At 37.6% G+C, this 18,872-nt stretch overlaps 1 protein-coding gene across 2 annotated transcripts in view; it reads right to left on the bottom strand.

The window, feature by feature from the left end:
- Positions 1-4,383: 4,383 nt before the first annotated feature.
- igsf8 (immunoglobulin superfamily, member 8) overlaps positions 4,384-18,872 on the bottom strand; it is a 62,253-nt gene continuing 47,764 nt past the window's right edge. For both annotated transcript variants that reach the window (XM_061937768.2, XM_061937767.2), the window contains exons 5-8: positions 15,982-16,136; positions 11,546-11,798; positions 11,039-11,485; positions 4,384-7,176 (exon numbers count right to left, since the gene is read on the bottom strand). In XM_061937768.2, the coding sequence (XP_061793752.2) occupies positions 7,049-7,176; positions 11,039-11,485; positions 11,546-11,798; positions 15,982-16,136 (983 nt within the window). In that variant the 3' untranslated portion in view covers positions 4,384-7,048. The remainder of the gene's footprint in view (positions 7,177-11,038; positions 11,486-11,545; positions 11,799-15,981; positions 16,137-18,872) is intronic.

Below are 18,872 nucleotides of genomic sequence, written 5' to 3' on the forward strand. Positions count from 1 at the left end.
ATTGGCCCTCTTTCTGGGGCAAACCAGGCTTGCTGATGAGGGACGGCCTTCACCCTAACCAGGAAGGCGCCATCATCCTGTCTAAGAATATAGACTACTGTTTAAGTCACATTTGACTAACTACACTAGAGCAAGCCCGGTCACAGGCAATTACAGAGCCTGCTAGTCCGGGTGAGGAGTCAGTTAAGCTAGAACTAGCCAGCGCCAGGCTGGATAATTCCTGTACGCATAGCAATTTTCTTAGAATAACACACAACTCACATAATGTGTTTTCTGTTGTGAATGTGTCCGGGGTAGATATGCATTCTACTGAGGTGGCAAATCATGATGCGTTCAGTCGATCGCAGCATCAAGCAAACAATCTGAAAATTCCCGTCGTATCAATTCCTAGATATGGTCGAAACTATTTAAAGTGCACTACGTATAATAAACGCAACATTATTAATATTTCTACTACGGATAATTTAAACAAAAACTCGTCAAAACAGCCCAATACTTATAATATGGGCTTTTTAAACATAAGATCATTGTCTCCCAAAACGTTATTAGTTAATGAGGTCATTAGAGACAACAATCTTAACGTCATTGGTCTTAGCGAAACCTGGCTCAAACCAGACGAATTTTTTGCGCTAAATGAGGCATCTCCTCCTAACTATACGAATGCGCATATTGCCCGTCCCCTTAAAAGGGGTGGGGGGGTCGCACTAATATACAATGAAAACTTTAACCTTACCCCTAACCTAAATAATAAATACAAATCGTTTGAGGTGCTTACTATGAGGTCTGTCGCACCGCTGCCTCTCGATATGGCTGTTATCTACCGCCCCCCAGGGCCCTACTCGGACTTTATTAATGAATTCTCAGAGTTCGTTGCTGATCTAGTGACGCACGCAGACAATATAATCATAATGGGGGACTTTAATATCCATATGAATACCCCATCGGACCCTCAGTGCGTGGCACTCCAGACTATAATTGATAGCTGTGGTCTTACACAAATAATAAATGAACCTACGCATCGCAACGGCAATACGATAGATCTAGTGCTGGTCAGGGGTGTCACCACCTCCAAAGTTATGGTACTCCCGTATACTAAAGTAATGTCCGATCATTACCTTATAAAATTCGAAGTTCTGACTCATTGTCAACAAACTAATAATAATAATAACTGCTATAGCAGCCGCAACATTAATGCCGCCACAACGATGACTCTTGCTGACCTACTGCCTTCGGTAATGGCACCATTCCCAAATTATGTCGGCTCTATTGATAACCTCACTAACAACTTTGACAATGCCCTGCGCAAAACCGTTGATAGTATAGCACCGCTAAAACAAAAAAGGGCCCCTAAAAGGCGCACCCCATGGTTTACAGAGGAAACCAGAGCTCATAAATTATCATGTAGAAAGTTGGAACGCAAATGGCGCGCGACCAAGCTTGAGGTTTTCCATCAAGCATGGAGTGATAGTTTAATATCGTATAAACGCATGCTTACCTTAGCTAAAGCTAAATATTACTCAAATCTCATCCGCCTCAACAAAAACGACCCTAAATTTTTGTTTAGTACAGTAGCATCGCTAACCCAACAAGGGACTCCTCCCAATAGCTCCACCCACTCGGCAGATGACTTTATGAATTTCTTTAATAAGAAAATTGAACTCATTAGAAAGGAGATTAAAAACAACGCATCCCAGCTACAACTGGGTTCTATGAACACAGATACAACTGTATCTACGACGGATACTGCAATACAAAATAGTCTCTCTCTTTTTGATGAAATAACATTAGAGGAACTATTACAGCGTGTAAGTGGGATAAAACAAACAACATGTTTACTTGACCCACTTCCTGGGAAACTTATCAAGGAGCTTTTTGTATTATTAGGTCCATCAGTGCTAAATATTATAAACTTATCACTTTCCTCTGGCACTGTTCCCCTAGCATTCAAGAAAGCGGTTATTCATCCTCTGCTCAAAAGACCTAACCTTGATCCTGACCTCATGGTAAACTACCGACCGGTGTCCCACCTTCCCTTTATTTCGAAAATCCTCGAAAAAATTGTCGCACAGCAGCTAAATGAACACTTAGTGTCTAACAATCTCTGTGAACCTTTTCAATCCGGTTTCAGGGCAAATCACTCTACGGAGACAGCCCTCGCAAAAATGACTAATGATCTACTGCTAACGATGGATTCTGATGCGTCATCTATGTTGCTGCTTCTTGATCTTAGCGCTGCTTTCGATACCGTCGATCATAATATTTTATTAGAGCGTATCAAAACACGTATTGGTATGTCAGACTTAGCTTTGTCGTGGTTTAACTCTTATCTTACTGACAGGATGCAATGCGTCTCCCATAATAATGTGACCTCGGACTATGTTAAGGTAACGTGCGGAGTTCCTCAGGGTTCGGTTCTTGGCCCTGCACTCTTTAGTATTTACATGCTGCCGCTAGGCAACATCATACGCAAATACGGTGTTAGCTTTCATTGTTATGCTGATGACACCCAACTCTACATGCCCCTAAAGCTGACCAACACGCCGGATTGTAGTCAGCTGGAGGCGTGTCTTAATGAAATTAAACAATAGATGTCCGCTAACTTCTTGCAACTCAACGCCAAGAAAACGGAAATGCTGATTATCGGTCCTGCTAAACACCGACATTTATTTAATAATACCACCTTAACATTTGACAACCAAACAATTACACAAGGCGAATCAGTAAAGAATCTGGGTATTATCTTCGACCCAACTCTCTCGTTTGAATCACACATTAAGAGTGTTACTAAAACGGCCTTCTTTCATCTCCGTAATATCGCTAAAATTCGTTCTATTTTATCCACTAGCGACGCTGAGATCATTATTCATGCGTTCGTTACGTCTCGTCTCGACTACTGTAACGTATTATTTTCGGGTCTCCCTATGTCTAGCATTAAAAGATTGCAGTTGGTGCAAAATGCGGCTGCTAGGCTTTTGACAAGAACAAGAAAGTTTGATCATATTACGCCTATACTGGCTCACCTGCACTGGCTTCCTGTGCACTTAAGAAGTGACTTTAAGGTTTTACTACTTACGTATAAAATACTACACGGTCTAGCTCCGTCCTATCTTGTCGATTGCATTGTACCATATGTCCCGGCAAGAAATCTGCGTTCAAAGAACTCCGGCTTATTAGTGATTCCCAGAGCCCAAAAAAAGTCTGCGGGCTATAGAGCGTTTTCTATTCGGGCTCCAGTACTATGGAATGCCCTCCCGGTAACAATTAGAGATGCTACCTCAGTAGAAGCATTTAAGTCCCATCTTAAAACTCATTTGTATACTCTAGCCTTTAAATAGCCCCCCTGTTAGACCAGTTGATCTGCCGTTTCTTTTCTTTTCTCCTCTGCTCCCCTTTTCCTTGAGGGGGGGGGGGGCACAGGTCCGGTGGCCATGGATGAAGTGCTGGCTGTCCAGAGTCGGGACCCGGGGTGGACCGCTCGCCTGTGCATCGGCTGGGAACATCTCTGCGCTGCTGACCCGTCTCCGCTCGGGATGGTGTCCTGCTGGCCCCACTATGGACTGGACTCTTACTACTATTATGTTGGATCCACTATGGACTGGACTCTCACAATATTATGTCAGACCCACTCGACATCCATTGCTTTCGGTCTCCCCTAGAGGGGGGGGGTTACCCACATATGCGGTCCTCTCCAAGGTTTCTCATAGTCATTCACATCGACGTCCCACTGGGGTGAGTTTTTCCTTGCCCGTATGTGGGTTTTGTACCGAGGATGTCGTTGTGGCTTGTGCAGCCCTTTGAGACACTTGTGATTTAGGGCTATATAAATAAAGATTGATTGATGATTGATTGACTTTTATTGACGCAATATTTCCAATTTTTTTGTTGTCCTTGTAAAATAGTGACATTTTTGGAGTAAAATTATGACTTGTCATAATTTTGCCAAGTAAAATTTTACAGTTTTCTTATAAAATTGTGACTTTTGTCAAGTTAAATTACAACTCTTTTCATAAAGTTGCCATAATTTTGAGCTTTTCTTCTAAAATTGCGGCTGTTGAGTAAAATGCCAACTTTTATCAGAACATTGCGCAAATGTTCAGTTTTCTTGTAAAATTTGGACTTGCGTTGAGTAAAATGACGACTTCTATTATAATACTGCCAAAATTCTAAGTTTTTCTGGTGAAATTCCAACTCATTTTTCACAACAAGCTTTTTTATATTTGCATAGTAAGTATGTATTATTAATGTTGTAAATACACATCTTTATATATCTAGAAAGGGTGGTCCTAAAGAGGTAGACAATTTTCGGAGATCTCAAGAAGGTAACAAATACAAGTGTGTGTGTGTGTGTGTGTGTGTGCGTGCGTTCATGAACGATAACAATCATCAGTGGCATCAGAAATGCAACAATTTATTAAAGTCAGTTATGGAGCGACACATTTTCCAAGGGCACCATTAGAGTCTTTAAAGATGCGTTCGGGGACGATGGGGAACGACAGTGACGCTGCAGAGAGAACGGGGTTGGGTGATGACGGGGATTAACGATGACTTGCATATGGAAAGCAGCCAGCGCTGTGGCGTGCACGTACATCACGCCAACGTGGACTCACCATGCGAAGCGGTAGTCTTTCATTTTAGTCCCCAATGTTCATTAGCAACATGAATAATCAGGATTTAGGACAGGATCAGGTGAGCAGGGACAGAAAAGTGACATTCCACAACAAACTCACTTGTTTGTCCGTCAATTGATGGCAGCACAGGTACAAAATATCAATAAATTAAAAACACCAACAAAGAAAATCATGCAGTTTACTCCCAAAATACTTCTCTTTAAATGCAACAATGCTTGTGTCTTACAGTCTTGCCACAATGCTAACGTCAGATTGGTTCATCATCCTTCTGGGAAATAAACAAACATTGTGTATCCTCCAATTTAAAGCTTATTTAGCTGCGCCTCATTAGCTAAAAATGGTTAGCATGCTCATGTTAGCATGCGTTAAATATCAAATTATGTGACTAAGGTGTACGGCTGCGAAATTAACTAAAAAGGTGTGACATTAAAGTATTTCTGATTCTGATTAGCTCAAAAGTTAGCATGCTAAAATTAGCATGCTAGATTATGCGAACCGTTCCAACATACCACTCATCCCGGACATTTAAGACAATATGTTTCCCAGTTCCTTAAATTCCCAAATTATCCGGAAATTACCATAAAAATGCTTAAGCATGCTAGATTATGCGAACCGTTCCAACATACCACTCATTCCGGACATTTAAGGCAATATGTTTCCCAGTTCCTTAAATTCCCGGATTACCCGAAAATTACCAAAAAATGCGTTAGAATGCTAGATTATGCGAACCGTTCGAACATACCACTCATCCTGGACGTTTAAACCATGTTTCCCAGTTCCTTAAATTCCCGGATTACCCGAAAATTACCAAAAAATGCGTTAGAATGCTAACGTTAGCATGCTAGATTATGTGAACCGTTCCAACATACCACTCATTCTGGACATTTAAACCATGTTTCCCAGTTCCTTAAATTCCCGGATTACCCGGAAATTACCAAAAAATTATGCGAACCGTTCCAACATACCACTCATCCCGGACATTTAAGACAATATGTTTCCCAGTTCCTTAAATTCCCAAATTATCCGGAAATTACCATAAAAATGCTTAAGCATGCTAGATTATGCGAACCGTTCCAACATACCACTCATTCCGGACATTTAAGGCAATATGTTTCCCAGTTCCTTAAATTCCCGGATTACCCGAAAATTACCAAAAAATGCGTTAGAATGCTAGATTATGCGAACCGTTCGAACATACTACTCATCCTGGACGTTTAAACCATGTTTCCCAGTTCCTTAAATTCCCGGATTACCCGAAAATTACCCAAAAATGCGTTAGAATGCTAACGTTAGCATGCTAGATTATGTGAACCGTTCCAACATACCACTCATTCTGGACATTTAAACCATGTTTCCCAGTTCCTTAAATTCCCGGATTACCCGGAAATTACCAAAAAATTATGCGAACCGTTCCAACATACCACTCATCCTGTACGTTTAAACCATGCTTCCCAGTTCCTTAAATTCCCGGAAATTACCAAAAAGTGCCAGATTATGCGAACCAGTCCAACATACCACTCATCATGTACATTTAAACCAATATGTTTCCCAGTTCCTTAAATTCCCGGAAATTACCATTCAACCACGCGAACATTAGAATGCTTACTTTTAGGGCCAATTTTACCGCCGTGCACGTCAAGAGCCATATCATTTGCTACGTGACACATGCTAACTGTTAGCATGCAACTCCGCTAACATTAGAATGCTAACTTTTAGGGCGAATTTTACCGCCGTGCATGTCAAGAGCCATATAATTTGCTACGTGACACATGCTAACTGTTAGCATGCAACCATGCTAACATTAGAATGCTAACTTTTAGGGCGAATTTTACCGCCGTGCACATCAAGAGTGATACAACTTGGTACGTGACACATGCTAACATTAAAATGCTAACTTTTAGGGCCAATCCTACCGCCGTGCACGTCAAGAGTCATATAACTTGGTTACGTGACACATGCTAACTGTTAGCATGCTAACTTTTTTAGTAATTTTCGCAGGTGTACGCACCTTAAAAGCCAGAATGAAAGAAAATAAAAAGTGGTAACGTGAGGCAGTAAAAGCGTGAGTAAGAATGCTAACCAACAGACAACTTTACAAACACACACCTTGCTTCAACGACGTGCCCGCTACTCTCTGCAGTTGAGTAAATAGGCTGTCACTATGGAAGTGTTTACAGGAAGAAGATGGAAGATGTTCATGTTCACATCTTCAGCTCAGTGCTTTTCCATCAAGTATTCAGTACTCAGTATTTAGCAGGAAGCTGCAGGCAGTGTCACACAAGTGGCTCATTAAGTGGACACAACATTTACATCTTTGTAGAAAAACAAAACCCGTAGAAAAAAAAAAGAAAAAGGTTTTGACATTTGACACGTCGCGAAATTCCGCCGTCCGCCGCTCGCCGAGTGTCTTGGCGAACAAACTACTTGTGAGCGCGCTGCTTGGCCAGGCGCGACATGAAGCAGCACGTAACCGTGGCGAAGATGACCACGCCCACTAACAAGGCAGCGGCCGCACCCGCCACCAGAGGGATGAGGAGCAGGTCGCCAGCTGTGGCAAAGGAAACATTTATTATAATAACATTTATTATCATGTATATATAATAACATTTATTATAATGTATATATACAAACATTTATTATAATGTATATATAATATGTATTATAATGTATATATTATAACATTTATTATAATGTATGTATACACTATTATAATGTATATATAACAACATTTATTGTAATGTATATATAATAACATTTATTAAAATGTATATATAATAACATTTATTATAATGTATACATAACATTTACTATAATGTATATATAATATTGTAATGTATATATAATAATTATTATAATGTATATATACTATTTATTATAATGTATATATAATATGTATAATGTATAGATAATATGTATTATAATGTATATATAACATTTATTATCCACTTATGATAAAATGTATCATAATCTATATATAATAAAATGTATTATAATGTATATATAATACAATTTATTATATTGTATATATAATACAATTTATTATAATGTATATATACCATTTATTATAATGTATATATAATAACATTTATGTATATATAATATTTATTATATTGTATATATATAATAACATTATTAAATGTATATATAATAACATTTATGTATATATCATATTTATTATAATGTATACATAATAACATTTATTATAGTGTATACATAATAACATTTATGTATATAATATTTATTATAATGTATATATATAATAACATTTATTATAATGGATATATAATAACACAATGGATATTATAATGTATATATAATAACATTTATTATAATGTATATATAATATTTATCATAATGTATATATAATAACATTTACTATAATGTATATATAATAACATTTATTATAATGTATATATTTATTATAATGCATATATAATATTTATTATAATGTATATATAACTTTTATTATAATGTATATATAATAACATTCATAATAATGTATATATAACATTATAATGTATATATAATAACATTTATTATAATGTGTATATAATAACAATTATTATAATGTATATACAATAATATTTATTATAATGTATGTATATTTATTATAATGTATATATAATAATATTTATCATAATGCATATATATATATATTGTAATGTATAATTAATAACATTTATTATAATGTATATATAACATTTATTATAATGTATATATAATATTTATTATAATGTATATATAATAAAATTGATTATAATGTATACATAATAACATTTATTATAATGTATATATAATATTTATTATAATGTATATATATTTAATTTTCCTGAGGGAACTCTCCTGAAGGAATCAATAAAGTACTATCTATCAAATAACATTATAATGTAAATAAAATAACATTATAAAGTATATACAATAACATTATAATGTATATATACTATTTATTATAATGTATACATAATAACATTTATTATAATGTATATACAATAACATTTATTATAATGTATATAAAATACAATTTATTATAATGTATATAAAATAACATGTATTATAATGTATATATAATAACATTTATTATAATGTATGTATAATAACATATTTATTATCATGTCACATTAGGAGTTTCCTCATTTATTTATCATTTCAATGAATTGAGCTTCATCAAATACAAATTCTTCTAAAAACTTACATGTAATTATTTCAACTTTTTTAACAAATATTTTTGAACAATTTCACTTCAGTAAAGTGGTCGCCATGTTATTAAAAAGGTGAGAACATTTCATCACCTGCTATAAACAACTTAAAAAGGTGAGAACATTTCATCACCTGCTATAAACAACAGCAGAATTTTTAGGAATCTACTGTAAAAAGGCCAGTTCAAGACCCTCTATATGACAAGAGTGCTTTACTGTTTATATTAATCTACTCCAAAAAGACCAGTCAAAGATCCCCTTCATGACAAGAGTGCTTTGCTGTTTATAGTTATCAACTCCAAAAAGGCCAGTCTAAGATCCTATATGACAGACTTCTCTGCTGTTTTTAGGTATCTACTCCAAAAAAGCCAGTTCAAGACCCTCTATATGACAAGATTGCTTTGCTGTTTTTATGTATCTACTCCAAAAAGGCCAGTCTAATATCCTTTATGACAGGTTCACTCTGCTGTTTTTAGGTATCTACTCCAAAAAGGTCAGTCCAAGACCCTCTATATGACAAGAGTACTTTGCTGTTTATTCGTCTACTCAAAAAAGGCCTGGCCATGATCATATTTGACAGCCTTACTCTGCTGTTTTTACGTATCTACTCCAAAAAAGCCAGTTCAAGACCCTCTATATGACAAGAGTAGGGCTGCAACAACTAATCGATTAAATCGATTAAAATTGATTATAAAAATAGTTGGCGATTAATTTAGTCATCGATTCGTTGGATCTATGCTATGCGCATGCGCAGAGGCTACTTTTTTATAAACATTTTTTTTTTTTTTATAAACCTTTATTTTTAAACTGCAACATTTACAAACAGCTGAGAAACAATAATCAAAATAAGTATGGTGCCAGTATGCTGTTTTTTTTCAATAAAATACTGGAAAGGATAGAAATGCAGTTTGTCTCTTGTATCCGATTATTAATCGATTAATCGAAGCAATAATCGACAGATTATTCGATTATCAAATTAGTTGTTAGTTGCAGCCCTAGGCAAGAGTGCTTTGCTGTTATTATTTATCTACTCCAAAAAAGCCAGTCAAAGATCCCCTGTATGAAAATAGTGCTTTGCTATTTTTATTTATGTACTCCAAAAAGGCCAGTCCAAGATCCTATATATGACAAGAGTGCTTTGCTTGTTTTTATTTATCTACTCCAAAAAGGCCAGTCAAAGATCCTATATATGACAAGAGTGCTTTGCTGTTTATTCATCTACTCCAAAAAGGCCAGTCCAAGATCCTATATATGAAAATAGTGCTTTGCTATTTTTATTTATCTACTCCAAAAAGGCCAGTCCAAGATCCTCTTGATGACAAGAGTGCTTTGCTGTTTGTATTTATCTACTCCAAAAAGGCCAGTCCAAGATCCTATATATATGACAAGAGTCCTTTGCTGTTTTTATTTATCTACTCCAAAAAGGCCAATCAAAGATCCCCTGTATGAAAATAGTGCTTTGCTATTTTCATTTATCTACTCCAAAAAGGCCAGTCCAAGATCCTATAGATGACAAGAGTGCTTTGCTGTTTTTATTTATCTATAATGGGTTATAAATGGGTTATACTTGTATAGCGCTTTTCTACCTTCAAGGTACTCAAAGCGCTTTGACACTACTTCCACATTTACCCATTCACACACTGATGGAGGGAGCTGCCATGCAAGGCGCTAACCAGCACCCATCAGGAGCAAGGGTGAAGTGTCTTGCTCAGGACACACCGGACATGACGAGGTTGGTACTAGGTGGGGATTGAACCAGGGACCCTCGGGTCGCGCACGGCCATTCTTCCACTGCGCCACGCCGTCCCTACGTCTACTCCAAAAAGGCCAGCCCAATATCCTATATATGACAAGAGTGCTTTGCTGTTTTTATTTATCTACTCCAAAAAGGCCAGTCAAAGATCCCCTGTATGAAAATAGTGCTTTGCTATTTTTATTTATCTACTCCAAAAAGGCCAGTCCAAGATCCTATACAGGAAAAGAGTGCTTTGCTGTTTTCATTTATCTACTCCAAAAAGGCCAGTCCAATATCCTAAATATGACAAGAGTGCTTTGCTGTTTTTATTTATCTACTCCAAAAAGGCCAGTCAAAGATCCCCTGTATGAAAATAGTGCTTTGCTATTTTTATTTATCTACCCCCAAAAAGGCCAGACAAAGATCCCCTATATAGCAAGAGAATTGTGCTATTTTTGGGAAGAAGCTGATGTAGTTACCTCGAGAATACAAGTAGACGGTGACGGTGTTGGACTCCGCCTCGGCGCCGGTGTTGTACCATCCTCCATGGGGGTCTTGGCTCCAGGCCTCGGCGTGGCAGGCGTACAGACCCTGGTCTTGATCGGAGGCGGCGTGGATCCTCAGACGGTATTGGCCAGCAGACAAGCGGTCCACGCTGACCTCGCTGCTGCCATTGTAGATGCTGACCACGCCGTCATACATGAGGGCGGCCACCATTTCAGGGATCACTTCGGCGGCGGCGGCGGCGGCTTCCGTCGGCCCGACGTCGCTCGTCTTGATCTCCAGGATGGGCCGTCGCAGCCACCGCACCTGAGCTTGGGCGGGGCCTGTGGTCGTCACGGTGACGTTGCAAATGAGGGTGACGGTGCTGCCTCGTTTGAGCAGCGGGCCTCGGGGCAGCTGAGCCACGGCGGCAACCAGAACGTCTAAAGGAAGACGTAGTTCACACGCGTGCTGAGTTTGTGGGGTGAAGACGAACTACTTACCTTTGCTCTTCAGATTGACGGTGACGCCCTCTGACCGCTGACTGATGGTGGCGGCGGAAGACGCAGCGGGAATCCTTCTTCCTGCGTACACACTTACCACGCACGTGTACTCGCCCGAGTCGGAGGGACGGGCGGAGAACAACTTGAGGGAATATTTCCCCTCCGACACTTTCTCCAGTGAACCTCCGCTGGATCGGCTCAGGTCGTCGCCCCAACTGACCACACCCTCTGGGCTCATACGGCACACCTCCACCTTCAAAACAACACACACTGTCACTAATACTGTCACTGTTACTACAAACCCCGTTTCCATATGAGTTGGGAAATTGTGTTAGATGTAAATATAAACAGAATACAATGATTTGTAAATCATTTTCAACCCATATTCAGTTGAATATGCTACAAAGACAACATATTTGATGTTCAAACTGATAAACTTTTTTTTTTGTTGCAAATAATAATTAACTTTAGAATTTGATGCCAGCAACACGTGACAAAGAAGTTGGGAAAGGTGGCAATAAATACTGATAAAGTTGAGGAATGCTCATCAAACACTTATTTGGAACATCCCACAGGTGAACAGGCAAATTTGGAACAGGTGGGTGCCATGATTGGGTATAAAAGTAGATTACATGAAATGCTCAGTAATTCACAAACAAGGACGGGGCGAGGGTCACCACTTTGTCAACAAATGCGTGAGCATATTGTTGGAACAGTTTAAGAAAAAACTTTTTCAACCAGTTATTGCAAGGAATTTAGGGATTTCACCATCTACGGTCCGTAATATCATCAAAGGGTTCAGAGAATCTGGAGAAATCACTGCACGTACGCAGCTAAGCCTGTGACCTTCGATCCCTCAGGCTGTACTGCATCAACAAGCGACATCAGTGTGTAAAGGATACTTCAGAAACCCACTGTCAGTAACTACAGTTGGTCGCTACATCCGTAAGTGCAAGTTAAAAGTCTTTTATGCAAGGCGAAAACCGTTTATCAACAACACCCAGAAATGTAGTCGGCTTCGCTGGGCCTGAGCTCATCTAAGATGGACTGATACAAAGTGGAAAAGTGTTCTGTGGTCTCAGGAGTCCACATTTCAAATTGTTTTTGGAAACTGTGGACGTCGGGTCCTCCGGACCAAAGACGAAAAGAACCATCTGGATTGTTATAGGCGCAAAGTTGAAAAGCCAGCATCTGTGATGGTATGGGGGTGTATTAGTGGCCAAGACATGGGTAACTTACACATCTGTTAAGGCGCCATTAATGCTGAAAGGTACATACAGGTTTTGGAGCAACATATTTTGCAATCCAAGCAACGTTACCCTGCACGCCCCTGCTTATTTCAGCAAGACAATGCCAAGCCACGTGTTACATCAACGTGGCTTCATAGTAAAAGAGTGCGGGTACTAGACTGGCCTGCCTGTAGTCCAGACCTGTCTCCCATTGAAAATGTGTGGCGCATTATGAAGCCTAAAATACCACAACAGAGACCCCCGGACTGTTGAACAACTTAAGCTGTACATCAAGCAAGAATGGGAAAGAATTCCACCTGAGAAGCTTCAAAAATGTGTCTCTTCAGTTCCCAAACGTTTACTGAGTGTTGTTAAAAGGAAAGGCCATGTAACACAGTGGTGAACATGCCCTTTCCCAACTACTTTGGCACGTGTTGCAGCCATGAAATTATAAGTTAATTATTTGCAAAAAAAAAATAAAGTTTATGAGTTTGAACATCAAATATCTTGTCTTTGTAGTGCATTCAATTGAATATCGGTTGAAAAGGATTTGCAAATCATTGTATTCCGTTTATATTTACATCTAACACAATTTCCCAACTCATATGGAAACAGGGTTTGTACTTTTACTACTACTACGGTTACTAATACTGTCACTGTCACTAATACTGTTATTAATAGTGTTTCTACTACTGTTACATATACTAATACTGTTACCGGTACTACTTCTACAACTGTTACTAATACTGTCACTGTCACTAATACTGCTATTAATAGTGTTTTTGCTACTGTTATTCAAACTAATACTGTTACTACTTTTACTACTACTACAACTGTCACTAATACTGTTACTACTACTGTCGCATCAACTGACCACACCCTCTGGGCTCATATGGCACACCTCCACCTTCAAAACAACGCACACTGTCATTAATGCTGTTTTAAATAGTGTTTCTACAATTGTTACTCATACTAATACTGTTACTACTTTTACTACTACTACAACGGTTACTAATACTATTACTACTATTGTCACCCCAACTGACCACACCCTCTGGGCTCACATTGCACACCTCCACCTTCAAAACAACACACACTGTCACTAATACTATTATTAATAGTGTTTCTACTACTGTTACTCATACTAATACTGTTACTACTTTTACTACTACTACAACTGTTACTAATACTGTCACTAATATTGTTATTAGTGTTTCTACTACTTTTACCCATATTAATACTGTCACTACTTTTACTACTACTACAACTGTTACTAAAACTGTCATTGTTACTAATACTGTCACTAATACTGTTATTAATAGTGTTTCTACTACTGTTACTCATACTAATACTGTTACTACTTTTACTACAACTGTCACCAATACTGTTAATACTACTGTCGCCCCAACTGACCGCACCCTCTGGGCTCATATGGCACACCTCCACCTTCAAAACAACACACACTGTCACTAATACTGTTATTAATAGTGTTTCTACTACTGTTACTCATACCAATACTGTTACTACAACGGTTTCTAATACTGTCTCTGTTACTAATGCTGGCACGAATAGTGACTACTGTTCGTACTACTACTGTTACTAAGAATGTCACTACTACTATATCAATACTAATACTATTAATACTACTACTACAACTGTTACTAATACTATTACTACTACTACTACAACAACAACTTCTAATACTGTTACTACTACTGTCGCCATTACTAACCGCACCCTCTGGGCTCATACGGCACTCTTCATAACAACAAGCACTGTCACTAATAATATTATTAGTGTTTCTACTACTGTTACTTATACTAATACTGTTACTACTACAACAACTGTTACTAATACTATCACTATTATCAGTTGGCCCAACTAATCACACCCTCTGTGGGCTCATACGGCACACCTCTGCCTTCAAAACAACACACACTGTTACTAATAGTGTTACTACTACGGTTACTTATAGTTATACTGTTACTACTACTACTATTACTACAGTTACTAATCCTTTTACTACTACTGTCGCCCCAACTAATCACACCCTCTGGGCTCATATGGCACACCTCCCCTTAAAAAAAACACACACACGTCTTGTCAACGTTACTATTACTACTACGAATTGAGGGCAAATCGCCAAAAATGATTCCCGGGCGCGGCCACCGCTGCTGCTCACTGCTCCCCTCACCTCCCAGGGGGTGATCAAGGGTGATGGGTCAAATGCAGAGAATAATTTCGCCACACCTAGTGTGTGTGTGACAATCATTGGTACTTTAACTTTAACTTACTTTAACTACCGTTACTACTATTGTTACTACTACTACTATTCCTACTACTGTTACTAATACTACTATTGTCGCCCCAACTAACCACACCTTTGGAGTAATACGGGACACCTACGCCTACAATACAACACACACGTCTTGCCAACGTTACTACTACTATTACTGTTATTACAACTAATACTGTTACTACTACTGTTATTACTACTACTACTACTGGTACTACTAATACTACTGTCACTACTAATACTGTTACTAATACTACCAACACTATTCCTACTACTGTTACTAATAATACTACTACTACTACCGTTGCTACTTATGCTAATACTACTACTACCACTGATACCAATACTGTTACTACTAATACCAATTCTTCTACTAATACTGTTACCACTACTACTACTACTACTGTTATTGATACTACTATTACTACTACCCACTGTTGCTACTACTACTATTATCAATACTGCTACTAATACTGTCACTACTTCTAAGGTTATTGTTACTACTGTTACTACTACATTACTACTAATATCAATACTGCTACTACTACTGTTACTACTACTACTACTTGTAATACTACTACTGATAATACTACTACTACTACGGCTAATGGTACTACTATAGATACCTATACTGCTACTACTACTGTTATTACTACTAATACTGCTACTACTTAATACTACCACTACTGCTAATGATCACTGCTGCTGCTACTACTACCTCTAATACCACTACTACAATTGTTACTAATACTACTCATACAACTACTTCTACTGTTATTAGTACTGCTAATACTACTACTTATGTTATTAATATTACTACTATTAATACCAATACCGATATTACTCCTGTTACTACGACTGCTACTTGTCTTGGTGCGTCACTTTCTGTAGACTTTTCAAACCAAACTGACCTCCACACCCGCATTGCTGGTCTTCAGCCACTGAACCAGCATGCCAGAGTTGCCGTCAGAAGGCAGCCCGTTGATCTGGCAGCTCAGCAGCACAGGTGAGCCCACTTGCAGGGTCACCTGGCCACTGGGGGATGACTCCACACTCATAGACTGAGCTGCAGGGAGAGAAAGTGTCAAGTCAGCACATTTTGTGACTATTTGATGTTTCTGTCGTCTCCTGACAATCTGACAATACTTTAACACTTTCAACAGGGACTGAATAGGAACCTTTTTGAAAATAATTGTGTATTTATCATCATGAAAATACTGAAAAACTAGTTTTATTAGACTAAATATGACTTGCATATTTAAAAAAAAAAACGTATGTATGTATGTATGTATGTATACACATACATACATACATACATACATACATACATACATACATATACATACATACATATATATATACCGTATTTTTCGGAGTATAAGTCGCACCGGCCGAAATGCATAATAAAGAAGGGAAAAAACATATAAGTCGAGTTGGAGTATAAGTCGCATTTTTGGGGGACATTTATTTGATAAAACCCAACACCAAGAATAGACATTTGAAAGGCAATTTAAATTAAATAAAGAATAGTGAACAACAGGCTGAATAAGTGTACGTTATATGACGCATAAATAACCAACTGAGAACGTGCCTGGTATGTTAACGTAACGTATTATGGTAAGAGTCATTCAAATAACTATAACATACAGAACATGCTATACGTTCACCAATCTCAACCCTACCTTGTACAAAAAGCAGCAACAATTGAAAATATGGCAAAACGATCAACAAATATATATCTTACCGCTAGTTAATAAAAACAGATGTTTTAAATGTATGTATGTTTTTTGAGCCTTTTTAAAAGAGAATCATATCATCATAGCAAATTAATCAAATTACTCGATGATGTCATTGTGACCACCCCCACCGCCACAGGTATCTTGGCAGCTTAGGTAAAATCCTGTATATGTATGTATATTTAATCCGTGTATCATTTTTTCACAGGGATTATATATATTTTATAGCTGCCTACAATGTATAATAGTATAAACACTCCTCTTCCCCGACTATTATGCACATTTTGTTCTATCCAGGTTTTTATGTTTTTTTATTCAAATGTACTCATTAAAAATGCTGCTATTGCAAAGATTATAAAGATCAGTTTTGATTGGACGTCAGTTTGTGCAGCTGTCCCCATTTAAAGTGTCATCAACAGCCCTACTAATAAAAGATGCATTATCTTTCCAAACAAAAGACTATTGTTCAACCAGAGAGCGTGTCACTGTGCATCCTAATGTAATAACACACACTGGTTTGTACACATTATAGAACAACTATTTGACCTAAATTGAATACGTACGACCCTAGAAAAGAGGATATGAAGTAAGAACCAACAACCGAGGAAATGGTCGGCACTACAACACAGAAAAGAGGCTGTAGAGTTCATGATATTTTGTGGCCTCCACCTTTATATAAAAGTTTAATGTTAGTGCGGCCCGCACATTTTATATGAATGGCACTTTACAGTTTACGGAGCTGAAGGAACCTACCAATCTGGTGGTGTACTTGGCTCTCGGGGGCGGAACATCGACCGAGCTTGATGCAAGCAGAGAAACATTCCTCAACTAGAAGAGGCAATTCCTGAAAGAATTGCGTGTGAATGCTCCAATGCTGAAGTTGAACTGAAATGCTGACAAAATGTAGTATAAATGTAAGAATAGTTTAAATGTTGGAATGGTTTGAATGTTGAAGAGCTGACGCTGAACTGAAATGCTAAAGGCACGTAGGATGAATGTAGAAATGGTTTAAATGTTGAAATCGTTTAAACGCTGAAATGGTTTGAATGTTTGAATGGTTTGAATGTTGAAGAGTTTGAATTTCCAGGAAAACCGGAATTTGGGTTGGAACTTTGGAAAGTATTAGTTTAAATGTCCAAGATAAGAGGAATGTGTTGGTGTTGGAATGGTTTGTATGGATTGAAAAATGTCCCATTCATTTCAATGGGAATCCCTGGAAATTTGGGAATTTTGGCAAAAGCGGGATTTTTTGAAAATGATTAGGACCATGAATATCCTAAATGAGCTGAATTGGTTGGTGTTGGAATGGTTTAAATCGGACAAGAAATGTTGAAGTAGTAAATGGTATTAGGGAATTTCGGGAAAATCTGGACTTCTTTTTACCGTAACTTGGAAAAAGGGTAGTTTGAATTTCCAGAATGGTGGAATGTGTTGAAGGTGGAATGGTTTGAATGGGTTGAAGAATGTGGGAATTGTGGAAATTTGAAAAATGGCCGATTCATTTTGAATGGGGAAAATGCACAAAAAAAAAGGAATTATGGGAAATCCGGGAATTTTTTTTAGAATTGTTGAAGTAGAGCACACAATTCCTGAACAGGCTGAATATTTTGAAGTTAGAATGGTTTGAATCAGATGAAAAATGTGGTAATTGTGAAACTTTGAAGAATGTCTCAGTGGGAATTTACAAAAAAAATGGTTAATTTTGGAAAAAGCGGGAATTTTTTTGGAAAATGGTAAAAAAAAAACTTGAATGGTCAGAATGAGTTGAAATGGTTGGTGTTGAAATGTTGCAAATCGGTCGAGAATGTAGTAACATGTTGAATTGAAAAATGGTATTACGGAATTCCTGGAATTTCGGGAAAACCGGGAATTTTTACATTTCAAAAAATAACTTTGTTTTTTGTCTTGTTTAAGAGGAGTGATTTGACGGTAAAATGGTTGAAATGCGTTGAAAAATGTGGAAGGAGTACCGTATTTTTCGGAGTATAAGTCGCACCTGTCGAAAATGTATAATAAAAGAAGGAAAAAACATATATAAGTCGCACTGGAGTATAAGTCGCATTTTT

The sequence above is a fragment of the Nerophis lumbriciformis genome, linkage group LG03 (genome assembly GCF_033978685.3).
Source record: "Nerophis lumbriciformis linkage group LG03, RoL_Nlum_v2.1, whole genome shotgun sequence".
NCBI classification, from domain to species: domain Eukaryota; kingdom Metazoa; phylum Chordata; class Actinopteri; order Syngnathiformes; family Syngnathidae; genus Nerophis; species Nerophis lumbriciformis.